Source organism: Oncorhynchus tshawytscha, linkage group LG28 (assembly GCF_018296145.1).
Source record: "Oncorhynchus tshawytscha isolate Ot180627B linkage group LG28, Otsh_v2.0, whole genome shotgun sequence".
NCBI classification, from domain to species: Eukaryota; Metazoa; Chordata; class Actinopteri; order Salmoniformes; family Salmonidae; genus Oncorhynchus; species Oncorhynchus tshawytscha.
In genome coordinates, this window is record NC_056456.1 from 25,374,223 (window position 1) to 25,392,080 (window position 17,858).

A 17,858-nucleotide genomic window follows, 5' to 3' on the forward strand; every position below is an offset into this window, starting at 1 on the left:
AGGAGGTTATATTGTCGTCAAGGCTTTATATAGGAAGGGAGAGGAAGGCGTGTTTGAAAAGTGTTATAGCCCATGTCCCTTCACAGGGGCGGGCCACTGATTGAGCAGAGCCCTACCTTATGAAAACCCAAATCTCAAATTTTAGAAGCTAAAATCACATCTCATCACCAATAATTTCATTTTCAAACATTTAAATTTAACAACAATTCCATGTGAATGCAATAACTCTGATGTGTAGACTTTCCACTGTAGAGTTTGTCATCTTATAATTGATGAGAATTTCTCAGATGACAACCGAACTGACATCATATTCATTAAGTACCACCGCATATGTTCAATTGGTCGGATTACCAGAATATAGTTCATTTCCCCCACCTTCTGATGTTCCCAGAATCTCTAAGTTAACCAAGGGTTTTGCAAATGTAACATCAGTAGGGTAGAGAGAGGAAAAAGGGGGAAAGAGGTATTTATGACTGTCATAAACCTACCCCCAGGCCAACGTCATGACACATGCATAGTATTTATATTATGATTACAATGAAGAGCAAGACCTGCTGCTCTGTGCTGGGCCAGCTGCAGCTTAATTAGGTTTTTCTTTGCAGCACTTGATCACATGACAGGACAATAATCCAGATAAATCTAGAGCCTGCAGGACTTGCTTTTTGGAGAGTGGTGTCAAAAAAGAAGAGTAACTCTTTATTATGAACAGACCTCTCCCTATCGTTACAACTATTGAATCTATACGTTTTCACCATGGCAGTTTACAATACAAGGTAACACCAAGTAATTTAGTCTCCTCAACTTGTTCATCAGCCACACCATGCATTACCATATTCAGCTGAGGTCTAGAGCTTAGGGAATGATTTGTAGCAAATACAATGCTCTCAGTTTTAGAGATGTTCAGGACCAGTTTATTACTGGCCACCCATTCCAAAACTGACTGCAACTCTTTGTTAAGAGTTTCAGTGACTTCATTAGCTGTGGTTTCTGACATGCATATGGTTGAATCATCAGCATAAATTGACACACAGGCTTTGTTTAATGCCAGTGTTAGAACCAGTAAATTACATTGGCTTCCCTCCAGGCCCGAGGACAAAGACATTCCTCTAGGCTTTGATATGACAGATAGGAGTGGCTATAGAGTCAGCTACCATCCAAGTTGTCAATGCCAGGAGGTTTGTCATTATTGATCAATCATTTTTCCACCTCTCTCACACTAACTTTACAAAATTCCAACGTGCAATGCTTTTTGTTCATTGTTCTTTTTTTTATGCTTGAGTATGATGGCTCACTGTTCATTGTTGGCATTTCCTGCCTAATTTTGCCCACTTTGCCAATGAAGTAATCATTCAAATAATTGGCAACATGAAATGGTTGTGATTAATAAGCCATCTGATTTGATTAAAGATGGAGTGGAATTAGTCTTTCTGCCCATAATCTCTCTTAGTCTCTCTCTCTGTTTTCATAATTTTCCATCAATTCGCAAGTGGCTTAAATCATCTGAGCAAGGGAAACAGTGCCCATCTGTCTCAGTATGGGAAACCCATGTATCTGATACTGTCTGGACCAAAAGAGTATAACTTGTTGCTGCCATAGCATTTGATTGATTGATGCCAGCAAGCATTTGGCTCCCCTTGATAAAACATTTTATAAAATAATTAGCTGAACTCAACTGTGAGTTGTCCTGGTGCAGCAAAACGCCCAAGGGAGGCCAGTTTGGATTTGGCTTCAGACCAATCAAATTACTTCCTTTACAAAACGTCATTTTCAGAAAAAAGTTTCTGGTCTGCTTGTGTTGATGTCAGTAGCTAGCCTGCTAAATCGTCCCTTTCCTAAATCATGGATGGAGATTGGGATTTGGACTTGTGTTTTTGACTTAATTCTCTGTATGCCGATTTTGATCTACCTTTAACTAAATATGTTGTGCCACTGGCCTGAGATGATAGTAGGCTCATATAAACTAGCTAGCTAGCTAACATAGCTGGTTCATTGTTGCACATGCAAGGAAGTCAAGCATTTTAGCTATGACAAAAAAAAGTGTACTGTTTGACAGAGCCAGTGGCGACCTGCCTTTCAGGGCAGTTGGGGCTAGGCCACCTGTTTAGCATGTTTTGCATGTTATTTTCGCATTAATACGTGTCACATATCAGTTTGCAAACAATGAAAAAAAGAAAATAATTGAGTTATTAAAGCTGCATACAAACATGGTATTTTTTGCTTTCTTGAGTAAGGCAACTCCAAAATGCTGGTGTATCAGCCTAGCTCAGTGCTTTCTGTGGTGGTGGGGCAGCCAGAGGAAAATATTGAGCGTATGGGTTAGTAATGTTCTCTAGTTGCGCCGTGATTGGCTCAGTGGTCTGTCACTCATGAGGACATTACGTCATCGACCCATCTATGGGGAGAGCTCAACAATTCAAACCCCTTGGGTGCTGCCAGAGTTACATTAGAAGCGTCCATCCAAGAAGCCTCAAAGTCATTGGCCACAGTTAAAATTACATCAAATCACATTAAATACAGTGCCTTCGGAAAGTATTCAGACCCTTTGACTTTTCCACATTTTGTTACGTTACACCTTTGAGAGATTTATGAAAATTAGAATAATCTACACACAATACCCCATAATGACAAAGCAAAAGCTAACTTTTAGAATAAAATGGTTTAAAAAAAATCACATTCATGCAAGTATTCAGACCCTTTACTCAGTACTTTGTTGAAGCACCTTTGGTAGAGATTACAGCCTCGGGTATGATACCTTGGGAAGCTTGGGAATACAAGCTTGGCGCACCTGTATTTTGGGAGTTTCACCCATTTTTCTCTGCAGATCCTCTCAAGCAATGTCAGGTTGGATGGGGAGTGTTGCTGCAAAGCTATTTTCATGTATCTCCAGCGATCGATCAGGTTCAAGTCTGGGCTCTGGCTGGGCCACTCAAGGATATTCAGAGACTTGTCCCGAAGCCAACTCCTGCATTGTCCTAGCTGTGTGCTTAGGGTCATTGTCCTGTTGGAAGGTAAAACTCAGCCCCAGTCTGAGGTCCTGAGCGCTCTGGAGCAGGTTTTCATTAAGGATCTCTGTCCTTTGCTCTGTTCATCTTTGCCTTGATCCTGACTGGTCTCCCAGTCCATGCCGCTGAAAAACATCCTCAGAGCATGATGCTGCCACCACCATGCTTCACCATAGGGATGGTGCCAGGTTTCCTCCATACGTGACACTTGGCCTTCAGGCCAAATAGTTCAATCTTGGTTTGATCAGACCAAAGAATATTGTTTCTCATGGTCTGCAAGTCTTTAGGTGCCTTTTGGAAAACTCCAAGTGGGCTGTCACGTGCCTTTTACTGAGGAGTGGCTTCCATCTGGCCACTCTACCATAAAGGCCTGATTGGTGGAGTGCTGCAGAGATGGTTCTCCTTGTGGAAGGTTCTCCCATCTCCACAGAGGAACTCTATAGCTCTGTCAGAGTGACCATTGGGTTCTTGGTCACCTCCCTGATCAAGGCGCTTCTCCCCGATTGCTCAGTTTGTCCAGGTGGCCAGCTCTAGAAAGGGTCTTGGTGGTTCCAAACATCTTCCATTTAAGAATGATGGAGGTCACTCGGTTCTTGGGAACCTTCAATGCTACAGACATGTTTTGGTACCCTTCCCCAGATCTGTGCCTTGACACAATCCTGTCTCGTGGCTCTACGGACAATTCCTTCAACCTCATGGCTTTTTTTTTTTGCTCTGACATGCACTGTCAACTGTGGGACCTTATATAGACAAGTGTGTGCATTTCCAAATCATATCCAATCAACTGAATTTACCATAGGTGGACTTCAATCAAGTTTAAGAAACATCAAGGATGATCAATGGAAACAGGATGCACCTGAGCTCAATTTTGGATCTCATAGAAAAAGGGTCTGAATACTTATGTAAATAAGGTATTTCAGTTTTTTCTGCTCATCGGCCATTAGACATAAACATTAAACAACAAGTTGGAAATCGCAAATTCAACAATGAGGGGTTTGGAAGGAATCAGTGGCTAACTGCAAGTGGCTAACTGCAAGCATTGCAAAGCAATCATGAGCCTGCTATTCAGTGGAGTGGATGTGTGGTCCATGTCTGAGTTTAAGGGTCTCTTTTCCAAGTTTAAAAAGATAAACTTTCTAAATTGGCCATGCTTTCAATCCAGCATGACTTCTGCCACATTCAAAACAACTGGAAACTCGGAACTGGGAAATCTCAGACTTTAGTGAGTTCAAGACAACTTTGAACTCAGAAACAAACAAGCTCCGACTGGGAAAATAAGTTTTGAACAAATTCCAAGTCTAGATCTCCGACCTGAAGATGACTAACATCATGATTCGACATTGTTTTTTTGTTGTTCCCAGTTGACTTGAAAGCACAATAAATCCAGAGAATGACAGATTTTGATGACAAAACTTGCCCTCAAAAGGACCACCGTCTCACCTTCCTGTTGAAGTGAGCATAGCACAACAACGCGAGTCCAAAAATATATTGTCTGCTGATGCATGTAATATGCCAGGGAGATATGTATAATGTAGCTAAGAAAGTAATACTCTGTATGTTGTATAGTAAGTGTATGTTGTATAGTAAGCTGTTAGTCGCCCATGTGCCTCGCCCTAATAATTCAGTCCCTTTTCCCCTCATAATTTAGCCTACTGTTCAGACTTGGTGGTGCACATGTAGCCTATAGCCTGTTTTAGAGAAATGTCATCATTGAATAATTGTAAGAGCTTTCAATGTCTGCTTATATGCCCTTTAGTTATCCTGCAGCTCTGACTTGGTGTACAGGGAGAATACTGGAAGAACAGCCCATTCTGTCGCTGTGCATTTCAAAAGTGCTGAACAAAGAGTTATATTGACTACGTCTGTCCTAGCTCATTGTCTTAATCGAAAATACGGATTGCCTCTTATCCACTCAACGTCCTCTTATGCCATAGTTTGTACATCTCAATTGTCAATAGGAACCACATTTGTTTAAACAAGTCAGCCATATCAGCAATGTTTTTTTAAAGGCAGTAAATCAAATGATTGCCTCGCCTGGTTCACCAACTACTTCTCTGATAGAGTTCAGTGTGTCAAATCGGAGGGTCTGCTGTCCGGACCTCTGACAGTCTCTATGGGGGTGCCACAGGGTTCAATTCTTGGACCGACTCTCTTCTCTGTATACATCAATGATGTCGCTCTTGCTGCTGGTGAGTCTCTGATCCATCTCTACGCAGACGACACCATTCTGTATACTTCTGGCCCTTCTTTGGACACTGTGTTAACAACCCTCCAGGCAAGCTTCAATGTCATACAACTCTCCTTCCGTGGCCTCCAATTACTCTTAAATGCAAGTAAAACTAAATGCATGCTCTTCAACCGATCGCTGCCTGCACGCCTGTCCAACATCAATACTCTGGACGGTTCTGACTTAGGTATTTGTAGTGGTCCACATATTCTAGGTGTCTGGTTAGACTGTAAGCTCTCCTTCCAGACTCACATCAAACATCTCCAATCCAAAGTTAAATCTAGAATTGGCTTCCTATTTCGCAACAAAGCATCCTTCATTCATGCTGCCAAACATACCCTCGTAAAACTGGCCATCCTACCAATCCTCGACTTCGGCGATGTCATTTACAAAATAGCCTCCAATACCCTCCTCAATAAATTGGATGCAGTCTATCACAGTGCCATCCATTTTGTCACCAAAGCCCTATATGCTACCCACCACTGCGACCTGTACGCTCTCATTCCATGTCATCTACAAGACCCTGCTAGGTAAAGTCCCCCCTTATCTCAGCTCGCTGGTCACCATAGCGTCACCCACCTGTAGCACGCGCTCCAGCAGGTATATCTCTGGTCACCCCCAAAACCAATTCTTTCTTTGGCCGCCTCTCCTTCCAGTTCTCTGCTGCCAATGACTGGAACGAACTACAAAAATCTCTGAAACTGGAAACAATTATCTCCCTCACTAGCTTTAAGCACCAGCTGTCAGAGAAGCTCACTGCACCTGTACATAGCCCACCCATAATTTAGCCCAAACAGCTACCTCTTTCCCTACTGAATTTATTTTATTTTATTTATTTATTTATTTTGCTCCATTGCACCCCATTATTTTTATTTCTACTTTGCACATTATTCCACTGCAAATCTACCATTCCAGTGTTTTACTTGCTATATTGTATTTACTTTGCCACCATGGCCTTTTTTTAGCCTTTACCCCTGTTACGAATCCCTTTTGGCCCGACAGTCTAGGGGGGATGGTAATGAGACCCGTAACATATCTCATGCAATTTATTATTGTGACAAAGTAAAAGTGTGAATGAAATGACCACGACAACAGAAATCTACCGTCAAACTCCAGGTTTATTTATAAACACACGGTAATGGGGGGGGAGCAGGAAAAGGGGCTGAGCTGGACCCAAGGAATGAAACAATAAATATACAAAAACACCCCTAAGCTAGACTAGCCTACTTTAACAACAGCTAACTAACTAACCAAAAATACAGTGGGTGGTCCGCCCAGTTCTAACTAGTATATTTAACAAAGTTTACCTACGGGTAGTGTATGCCCATGGGCGACTTGTCTTGTTTCCCCCTTTTCCCACCAGCAACAAACAAACACCATAACCAAAACAATACTCACAGGGGATGACAAAGTGCTATGGAGGTGCTCAAACAAAAGAGAAGTTAAGACACAAAGCGAGAGTGAAACACAGAGACCTACAGACATGGCATTTACAGAGAGATTGAGCTGTAGAGCAAACAAATGATGGGGTTTTTAAACCAAGGGAAAGGAACTGTGATAGGGTAGGAAATAGGAGGAGGTGTGTCTTCTGATTGATGATTGATTGTTGACTGATTGGGGAGTGATGATTTTCACCTGTGAGGGGAGAAGGAGAGAAAAGTACACAGGATACACACACACACACAGGATACCTGTATCCGTAACACTCCCACCCTTAAAAGAGCAACCCTAGGGGGGATTGCGACCCCAGTATTAATGAATACTCACAACAAAGCAACAACCTTGCAAAACATTCAAAAAATCATTTACACACGAGACAAAGCATCTGCCAATACATTATCAGAACCCTTTTTGTGACAGATCTCCAAATTATAATTTTGTACAATCAGCGCCCAACGCATAAGGCGCTGGTTCTGGTTGTACATTCGGTGGAGAAAAACTAAGGGGTTATGGTCAGTATACACAATCACTGGAACCAATATATACTTCAAAGTATTGCAGAGCCAACAACAAAGCAAGAGCTTCTTGTTCTATTGTCGCATAGTTTGTTTGACATTTATTAAAATAACAAACGGGATGATCCACTCCACTCTTGTCCTGCTGCAGTAGAACAGCACCAGCACCTCTGGCACTAGCATCTACCTCAAGTTTGAACGGTTGTTCAAAATCTGGAGCAGCAAGTACAGGTGTACTACATAAGAGTGCTTTCGCTGATTCAAAAGCTCTCAATCAGGGGACCACACAAATGGTCTTGCCGGACTAAGCAAATCGGTCAATGGAGCAACTACCGCAGAGAAATTTTTGCAGAGAAATTTTTACAGAAGCTACGGTAGTAGCCAACCATCCCTAAAAAGCGGCGTAGCTCTCGTCTGGTGGTAGGTGCAGGGAATGCAGTTATAGCCAAGACCTTGGCATCAACAGGGTGCACCTGTCCATGGCCAACCTCTTTACCGAGATAGGTAACAGTAGCCTTCACAAACTCGCACTTTGCCAAGTTCAGGGTTAGAGAAGCAGCTGCCAACCGTTCACATACTACCCTTAGCGAGTCAACATGATCTGACCACTCAGACGAATAAATCACTAGGTCATCAAGGTATGCACTACAATTAGGATTGCCAGCTAATACGGAGTTAACCAGTCGTTGGAAAGTGGCTGGTGCATTTCGCATCCCAAAAGCCATGACTGAGTACTGTAGGAAGTTGTCTGGGGTCACAAAGGCAGAAATCTCAGAAGCACGTGAAGTTAACGGAACCTGCCAGTAACCTTTTAAGAGGTCTAACTTAGTTACATACTTAGCAGCACCAATAGTGTCGATACAGTCGTCCAGTCGGGGTAACGGGAATGAATCTGGCATTGTGACAGAATTTACCTTTCGATAATCCGTACATAACCTGGACGTACCATCAGGTTTAGGAACCAAAATGCAAGGAGAACTCCAAGGGCTGGAACTTGGCGTAGCCAGGTCATTCTCCAACAAATATTTCACCTCATCCCTCATTATCTTCCTCTTGGAAGCATTGATACGATATGGGTGTTGCTTGATAGGTGTAGCATTTCCAACATTAATGTCATGTTCCAACACATTTGTGCAAGTAGGAACGTCATTAAAGAGACATGGAAAACTGTGTAGTAGCCTCACAATATCATTAGCCTGTCCATCCGTTAAATGAACCAGACCGGATTGGATAGACAGCAGCATTTCTGAGTTGGGCAATCTAACACACTGCTGTTGAGTGTTGCGCAACTCCAATCCATCATCATCAATATGACAGTCCACTATGATAGCAGTAGTAGCAGAGGAGACAGCAGTACCTTCCTCTGTTTTTGAACTATCTGTGTGATGGGTCGGGTGTGATAAGCTTTCAACATGTTAATGTGACACACACGAGATTGGCGTTGTCTATCAGGAGTTTGAAGCACAGTCAGTTTCACTTATTTTCTTTTCAATCAAATAAGGACCAGAGAAACGAGCTGACAGTGAAGATCCTGGAACAGGTAATAACACCAGTACTTGGTCACCTGGCTTTAGTGGATGAGAAACAGCCTTTTTATCATAGTGTCTTTTCATGCTCCTCTGTGAGGAAGACAGAGCTTCCTTTGCGAGAGCACAAGCTTGGTGTAGGCGCTTACGAAAGCGACTAACATAGTCCAACACATTCTCATCTCTGGTACACAACTCTTGGGACAAGAACTGTTCTTTAAGGACTTTCATTGGTCCTCTCACTGTGTGACCAAACACTAGTTCAGCCGGGCTGAAACCTAGGGACTCCTGCACAGTTTCACGAGCAGCAAACAAAACTAGAGGAACTCCCTCATCCCAATCTTTCTCAGATTCCAAACAATATTTACGTAGCATAGACTTCAGTGTCTGATGCCATCTTTCAAGCGCACCCTGAGACTCTGGGTGATAGGCGCTTGACACACGGTGCGTAATTGACAAGGATTTTAACACCTGCTTGAAGAGCTTGGATAGGAAATTGGTACCTTGATCGCTTTGTACCACCTTAGGTAACCCGAATGTCGTAAAGAATTTTATCAAGGCTTTACTCACTACCGGGGCTGTAATCCTTCTCAGAGGAATGGCCTCGGGGTATCTTGTAGCCATACACATTATCGTTAACAAAAACTGGTTACCCGATTTTGTCTTCGGTAACGGTCCGACACAATCAACCACCACATGCTCGAATGGTTCACCTATGACAGGTATGGGACAAAGAGGAGCGGGAGGAATAACCTGATTTGGTTTTCCTGTTATCTGACATGTGTGGCATGTCCGACAGAACTGAGCCACATCTTGTTTTAAACCCGGCCAAAAGAAATGTCGAAGGATCCGATCATAAGTTTTTGTGATTCCTAAATGACCAGACCACTGGTGATCATGAGCAAGGGATAACACATTGTCAAAAGGCTGTAGGAATCACTATTTGGTAAACAGCATTCCAATCTCCATCCGCGTCAACATGGGATTTCCATTTACGCATGAGGAGATTACCATCAATGAAGTAAGCCACGTTCTTCTTCTTCACATCTTCCAATGAGACAACACTAGAAAAACATTTAGCAAGCTTGTTGTCAACCTTTTGGTTAGCAATCAGCTGCTCACGAGTGACTGGTAACTGTATTGCCTCAGCAATGAGTTCAAAGTTCTTTGATTCTTTCCTGGGCTGTTTGTCAGAGGTGATCAGCTTCTCAGAGGTATCACACAATCCATCTTCTTGATCAACCTCTTTGAACAGAACAGTGTTCGACAAATCTATCACGTCACCCTCTTGTAGTGCCTGAGCACGAGTGACAGCATAAGCGGGGAACACATGTGGATAACTCTGTGCCAACTCATTCGAGAGAGAGTGGTCACTTTTATCCAATACGGGTACTACGTTTCCTCCGGCAATATCGTTACCCATTATAAAGGTCACACCTTTCACTGGCAACATAGGACATACCCCCACTCTGAATATTCCACTGATTAACTCAGAGTGTACTTTCACAAAGTGCAATGGCACTGGGACAAAACCCATTTCAATACCCTGCACTAACACACTGGAACCACAGTATGTATCGTCAGATAAGGGCAACACATCAGACAATATAAACGACTGCGCCGCACCAGTATCTCGAAGGATTTTAACCGGTCGCTGAGACGCTTCGTCATTCGTTAGGGACACAAACCCCTCGAAAATGAATGGTTCATAACTGCGGTCGGGACTGAGACTTTCAAACTACAGTTACCCTGAGGCACCTGTTTTGTTGCAGACCTCTCAACCGTACGAATTAGAGCAACACCTGTTGGTGGCTTGGCACGAAGAGGCATCCCTCGTTTGCGTTTAAGCAGGAAGCAATCATTAATCACATGTCCTACTTTATGACAATAGAAACAGGGACGCTCATTCTTCTGGCGTGCTTGATATACTACTGCTGGCCGACTAGGGCTAAAGGTAGGAAACTCAGTGACTCTACTCTCAGTTTGAGCCGAAAACACACTCTTGTGCGTCAACACAAACTCGTCTGCCAACACAGACGCTTCTGCCAGGGAGGATACTTTCTGTTCGTTTAGGTAAACTACAATGCGTTCGGGTAAGCAATTTTTAAACTCTTCCAACAAGATTAACTCCCGGAGAGAGTTGAAATCAGTTACCTTACTAGCAGCATGCCATTTATCAAACAGATTTCCCTTGTCTCTAGCAAATTCCACATAAGTCTTACTAGAAGACCTAAATCTCTGTCGGTATGCCTCAGGCACAAGCTCATAGGCACGAAGAACAGTATCTTTGACCACTTCATAATTCAAACTGTCCTCTAGAGGTAGCGCTGACAAAACCTCTTGGGCTTTACCAGTTAATTTACACTGAAGTAATAGGCACCATACCTCTTCAGGCCATTTCAATGCTACGGCTATACGCTCAAATACACAAAAATAGGAGTCAACCTCTGACTCTCTGAACAAAGGTACTAAGGCAATCTGCCTACTAATGTCAAACGTGTTTGAGGACACAGCAGGTGAGGACGGCTCACAAACAGGCACAGTAGGAACGAAGGCTAGCCTTGCTGTCTCTGCCTCCAGTTCCATCTGGCGCATTTTGAACTCCAACTGCCTTTGTTCTCATTCTTTTTCTACCTCAATTTTACACATCTCCAACTGGAGAGTCTCTCGCCTAATTTGGGCTCTCTCTTCCGCCTCCAGTTGTAACTGTGCTATACGGACATCCCTCCTGGCATCACATTTGACAGTGGGGAGAGTGGATCAAAACGGGACAATGTGGCTGGTGTTTTAGCCTCTCCCTCATTATCAGACACCAATGGGCTTACAGGAGCAGCAACATCCCCTACAGGGGTAGACTCAGGCAGCGGTAACACAAGCACCTGCTCTTCCAACAATACATTTAACACCAGCTTTTTAACCTCCGACTTAACTACATTCTGTGGAATCGATACTGAATAATGGTCAGCCAAGGTCATTAAAGCAACTCTACGACATTTATCAAAAACCTCACACGAAGGGTTATCCAAAAAGGATTTCAAATCAAAAGTAGCCATCTTAAACTACTTCACAAGAGCCAAAGTAAAGAGCAACCACTAATGCTACTTCAGCTATGACGCTCAACACTGAACTATACCACTACAACAATCTACATGAGCGGCATGGGTGTCAGTTATGACAGATCCCGGACGAGGCTCCACTTATGTTACGAATCCCTTTTGGCCCGACAGTCTAGGGGGGATGGTAATGAGACCCGTAACATATCTCATGCAAATTATTATTGTGACAAAGTAAAAGTGTGAATGAAATAACCACGACAACAGAAATCTACCGTCAAACTCCAGGTTTATTTATAAACACACGGTAATGGGGGGAGCAGGAAAAGGGGCTGAGCTGGACCCAAGGAATGAAACAATAAATATACAAAAACACCCCTAAGCTAGACTAGTCTACTTTAACAACAGCTAACTAACTAACCAAAAATACAGTGGGTGGTCCGCCCAGTTCTAACTAGTGTATTTAACAAAGTTTACCTACGGGTAGTGTATGCCCATGGGCGACTTGTCTTGTTTCCCCCTTTTCCCACCAGCAACAAACAAACACCATAACCAAAACAATACTCACAGGGGATGACAAAGTGCTATGGAGGTGCTCAAACAAAAGAGAAGTTAAGACACAAAGCGAGAGTGAAACACAGAGACCTACAGACATGGCATTTACAGAGAGATTGAGCTGTAGAGCAAACAACTGATGGGGTTTTTAAACCATGGGAAAGGAACTGTGATAGGGTAGGAAATAGGAGGAGGTGTGTCTTCTGATGATTGATTGTTGACTGATTGGGGAGTGATGATTTTCACCTGTGAGGGGAGAAGGAGAGAAAAGTACACAGGATACCTGTATCCATAACAACCCCCCTTATCTCACCTAATTTGCTCACATCGTATATAGACTTGTTTCTACTGTATTATTGACTGTATGTTTGTTTTACTCCATGTGTAACTCTGTGTCGTTGTATGTGTCGAACTGCTTTGCTTTCTTGGCCAGGTCGCAATTGTAAATGAGAACTTGTTCTCAACTTGCCTACCTGGTTAAATAAAGGTGAAATACATTTTTTTTAAATAAAAAAATGAGGCTGAATGAACTGTTTCACTGCTCCACTGATAGCCATGTGTTGCAGAGGTAAGGTGTTGGGACGGTTGTTGGGACAGCTTTATGTAGGCCCTAACAGTTTGTGGGCACCGTTTGTCACCATTATAGTCCAATAAATGTATTGTTAATGTTGTGTTGTGGCTTTGCTGGCATGCATCTAAAAAAAATAGGTTTGCCACACAAACATTTACATACTAAAATTGCCACTGGACAGAGCCATAGACCATTTTGCCAACATGAAGAGAGGAGGACGGCATTGGCGTTCAACTAGTCTACAAATACTTGAGGGCGCACACACACACACACACACACACACACATACAAACAGTTGAAGTCGGAAGTTTACATACACCTTAGCCAAACACATTTAAACTCAGTTTTTCACAATTCCTGACATTTAATCCTAGTAAAAATTCCATATTAGGTCAATTAGGATCACCACTTTATTTTAAGAATGTGAAATGTCAGTAGTAGAGAGAATGATTCATTTCAGCTTTTATTTCTTTCATCACATTCCCAGTGAGTCAGAAGTTTACATACACTCAACTAGTATTTGGTAGCATTGCCTTTGTTTAACTTGGGTAAAACGTTTCGGGTAGCCTTCCACAAGCTTCTCACAATGAGTTGGGTGAATTTGGCCCATTCATCCTGACAGAGCTGGTGTAACCGATTCAGGTCTGTAGGCCTCCTTGCTTTTTCATGATTTTTCAGTTCTGCCCACAAGTCTTCTACAGGATTGAGGTCAGGGCTTTGTGATGGCTACTCCAATACCTTGACTTTGTTGTCCTTAAGCCATTTTGCCACAACTTTGGAAGTATGCTTGGGGTCATTGTCCATTTGGAAGAACCATTTGCAACCAAGCTTTAACTTCCTGACTGATGTCTTGAGATGTTGCTTCAATATATCCACATAATTTTCCATCTTCATGATGCCATCTATTTTGTGAAGTGCACCAGTCCCTCCTTCAGCAAAGCACCCTCACAACATGATGCTGCCACCCCCGTGCTTCACAGTTGGAATGGTGTTCTTCGGCTTGCAAGCCTCCCCCTTTTTCCTCCAAACATAACAATGGTCATTATGGCCAAACAGTTCTATTTTTGTTTCATCAGACCAGAGGACATTTCTCCAAATAGTACGATCTTTGTCCCCATGTGCAGTTGCAAACTATTTTGAAGCAGTTCCTTACTAAGCGGCCTTTAAGGTTATGTCGACATAGGACTCATTTACCTGTGGATATAGATACTTTTGTACCCGTTTCCTCCAGCATCTTCACAAGGTCCTTTGCTGTTGTTCTGGGATTGATTTGCACTTTTTGCACCAAAGTACATTCATCTCTAGGAGACAGAACGCGTTTCCTTCCTGAGCGGTATGATGGCTGCGTGGTCCCATGGCGTTTATACTTGCGTACTATTGTTTGTACAGATGAACGTGGTACCTTCAGGTGTTTGGAAATTGCTCCCAAGGATGAACCAGATTTGGAGGTTTGTTTTCAGTGCATTAAACTGAACATATATAGCCTTGTTGATTTGATGTTTAAATGGTTAGGTTGAAATGGTGCTGGAATAGCAGAGGCAGTGCTCCTGTTGTCTTTGTGCTGACTTGAGATAACTCCTTGGTTCTAAATCAGTAGTTGTTTAGTGAACTGTCGAAAACATTAACTTGCTTGACCATATAACTGTTTGAATGCAATATTTGCTTTGTGGACATCAGCGGACAGATGAGGCTTTCTGGTTTTGTGATGAAACAAACATGTGTAGTTTCATTTATTCGGCCACTGTGTGACTGTTGTCTTTTTGTTGTCACGGCCTTATTGTATATCACGGTGGCGTATGAATTTATGGTTATAGAGCAAACAATGTTCTAGAGCTGTATCCGTACCCATTGGTGCAGTGATCACAAAGGGGCTATATCTAGGAAACCGTAGCAGTGTGTGGGTAAAATCACTAAGGAAGCCAAGCCATTAAAAAAAGCCATTTGCAACCTATGTTGTGATAATTTCAAAGTTCTACAGTATTAGTAAAAATGTGATCAATACATGTGGATGATCTTGTCCCTGTAGTGTCTGTAAACACCCTGGTAGGTTGATTAATAACCTGAACCAGATTATAGGCACGGGTTACAGTGAAACGCTTCCTCTTGAGCGGACAGATATTCAGGTCCCCAAGACAGTAAACATCTGTGTTTGCATCACATATACTATCAAGCATTTCACACACATTACTTAGATTCTGACTGTTAGCACTTGGTGGCCTATAGCAACACCCCCAAATAATAGGCTTGAGATGAGGCAGGTGAACCTGCAACCACAGCACTTTAATAACACTTGACGTGAGATCTTCCTAAGCATTACAGGGATATGGCTCTGAACATATAGAGCAACACCTCCCCCATAAGCATTCCTGTCCTTTCTATAGATGTTATAGCCTTGTATTGCTACTACTGTATCAAACAAATTATCTAAGTCTCAGAAATGGCTAATATATAAATAGTATCTAATGTTATTGATTTCTTTAACCTTATTTCTAAAGGCTATATATATTAATAATGGCTATTTTCAGCCCTTTCCTGGGTAGCTCCTCTGAGATAGACAGTCTGGAGCATTTCAGGTGACCCATATTATTTGTGCCTCCAAACAATGTAAAAATCGAAGTCTGTAACTATAAAAGTCTGTAAGACCATGCAGACAGTAGAGTCAGACAGTCCAATTTAACCATTTTTTCAGAGGTCAACATCATCCTGTGTGAAAGGCATTCTATCAGAGTTGCATCTAGAATCTATTTGGGTTCTACTTTCCACGTTGTTGCAGAATGTTTTTTTAAATAGCTGTATTTCACTCAAACATTACATAGCTGTATTTCAGTCAAATCATTACATCAGAATCCACTGCATCACAGCTCACACATTTAGCGGAAATATGAAATTACCTAGACTATCATTTGCCCTATAAAGAGCACTCCAATGACAGCTTCATGGCAAAATTAGATCTTGATGCTTTGAATAGCACAAGCCTATTCATTACTGCTACAGCTGTCGGATCTTAATGTGATCACCCTGTTGTAGAACATTCCTGCAATGCAGGAATTGTAAAAGTTGTAGTCTATTTGAGGTTTAAAAAGGCTTCTGACGTTTGGAATTTCCACTTTAGCATTTTTTACATTTTTTCTTAAGAGAAAATCAAGTATCAACCCCTATAAAAATGTCTATTAATTAGACTCCACATAGCAATTAAAATGTTCTGTTGCTGCAGGATTATTTTCCTGTTGTAGCAAACTGGCTCAAATTAAGATCCTACATCTGCCTGTGTTTATACCATATCTCTTTGGACTGTGAAAAATGCTGCATGCTTAAATCAAGAGTTCAACTTCTGTAAACTGCAGAGAGCAAATTGGTGTAATAAATGAGAGTAAACAAGTAGAACATTGTACACTAGGCTACCCTATATGGACAAAACACTCTTCTTACCAAATCCATCAATCATAATGCCACACATTTGTTAGTTTATATTTTCAAGCAATAGAATGCCCTTCTCTTCATCCTTTGTGCACATTTTATCATCATGCATAGGCCTAACACAAAACGAAATATACATTAAAAGTACTGTTGTAGTACTTACCACTGACAGACACGTTGATAAATATAGAATAAGAACAATCAAACTTCTCATATTTAATTCGTTGGTCACCTGCCGGACTTCATTGATGAGAGGTCACAATCCCATTCAAGTGACTAAAAGGGTTTTTATGAAGAAGAAAAAAATCCAATATTCCAAGTTAAAAAATAATTAAAGCAAACTATGAAGTTAGTTGAAGGAATGAATCTTGAAAGGCTTTGATTTGCCAAATCCAAATACTTGATAAAGAGAGAGAGAGAAACACGCACGGATTGGTTGTCTGCCCGCACTGTTTTGGCATCACTTGGCACTTCGTCTGGTCTTTGGGAAGAAGTCACCGGTCTGCAGCAGCTGTGTCAAATATTACATTGAAAGCTTTAGTAAGTCCCGAATCACCGAACTGTGGCTCAAATGCAGAAATTCCGTTTCCCTGAAGCCATCGAACCAGAGTACTATCTGCACGTACGGGGCAATTGTGTGCTGGTAGGCTACAGCAGCACTGGCGTCCGTGGAGGGGTGCTTTCTCCTTATGAACTTTGAAATGACTGAAGCCAGCTCTGTGCTGTTACGCAAGTAAAAAAAACGTGAATTATATTGACCTATTGGAGCACATGTTATGCTATTACCGTGTTAGTATGGAGGGTGATCCTTGCCATTTCGAAAATGCTTAAATATGTTCATATCAGTATGCATGATTCATGACACAATTAAATTCTAATGTTAAAAAGAAAATTGAAAATGGCTAATTGAATATTGGAAATGGTTCATGGAAATTCTAAATGAAAATGGAAAACAGAAAACGGTTCACAGAAAATAGTAAAATGAATGTGCAAAGTGAAATGGAAACTGGCTATTTTCATTTTCAAAATTGCCCAAATGAGCTTTTTCTCTTTTTATTTTAAACATTTATTTAAATGGCTTCCTTGGAAGCATTAACCAGAGAGCAACAGGACACCACCATGCAGTAATACATCCTATGTGCATTGATTTTAAACTAGTGTAACTGACATGTTTCAAACCTGGTGTGCTGTACACCAGAAGAACATTTTAGCCTGCCAAGCCAAAGCCTAGGCAATTTAGCTTGGGGAGCTAATGCAATTTGTCTGGTCCCTGGCAAAGTTACTCAACATTAGGCAAAGTTACTCATCACATGATCACAAATCACTTCTTCCTGGTTACTTGTTTGCATGATGAGTAAGCTTGCCTGATACCTGAAGAGTTGCATTGGCTATAGGCTCTGGTTTAGCGGGCTAATCTGCTGTTCTGATGTGCAGAATAGCCTTGTTTGAACCCTGTCAGTCATATTTGTTTTGTGGCTCAGATGAGTCTCTGAGGAAGAGGTCAAAAGATGGTGAATTGTAACTGAGGTGGTTCAGTTACCACACATGCATG

At 41.9% G+C, this 17,858-nt stretch overlaps 1 protein-coding gene across 1 annotated transcript in view; it reads right to left on the bottom strand.

The window, feature by feature from the left end:
• The window catches only part of LOC112226983 (vasoactive intestinal polypeptide receptor 2), a 47,396-nt gene extending 30,386 nt beyond the window's left edge, over window positions 1-17,010 (bottom strand). The window contains exon 1 of the mRNA XM_024391736.2: window positions 16,470-17,010. Coding sequence (XP_024247504.1) covers window positions 16,470-16,520 — 51 coding nt within the window. The 5' untranslated portion in view covers window positions 16,521-17,010. The remainder of the gene's footprint in view (window positions 1-16,469) is intronic.
• Between the last annotated feature and the right edge of the window lie 848 nt (window positions 17,011-17,858).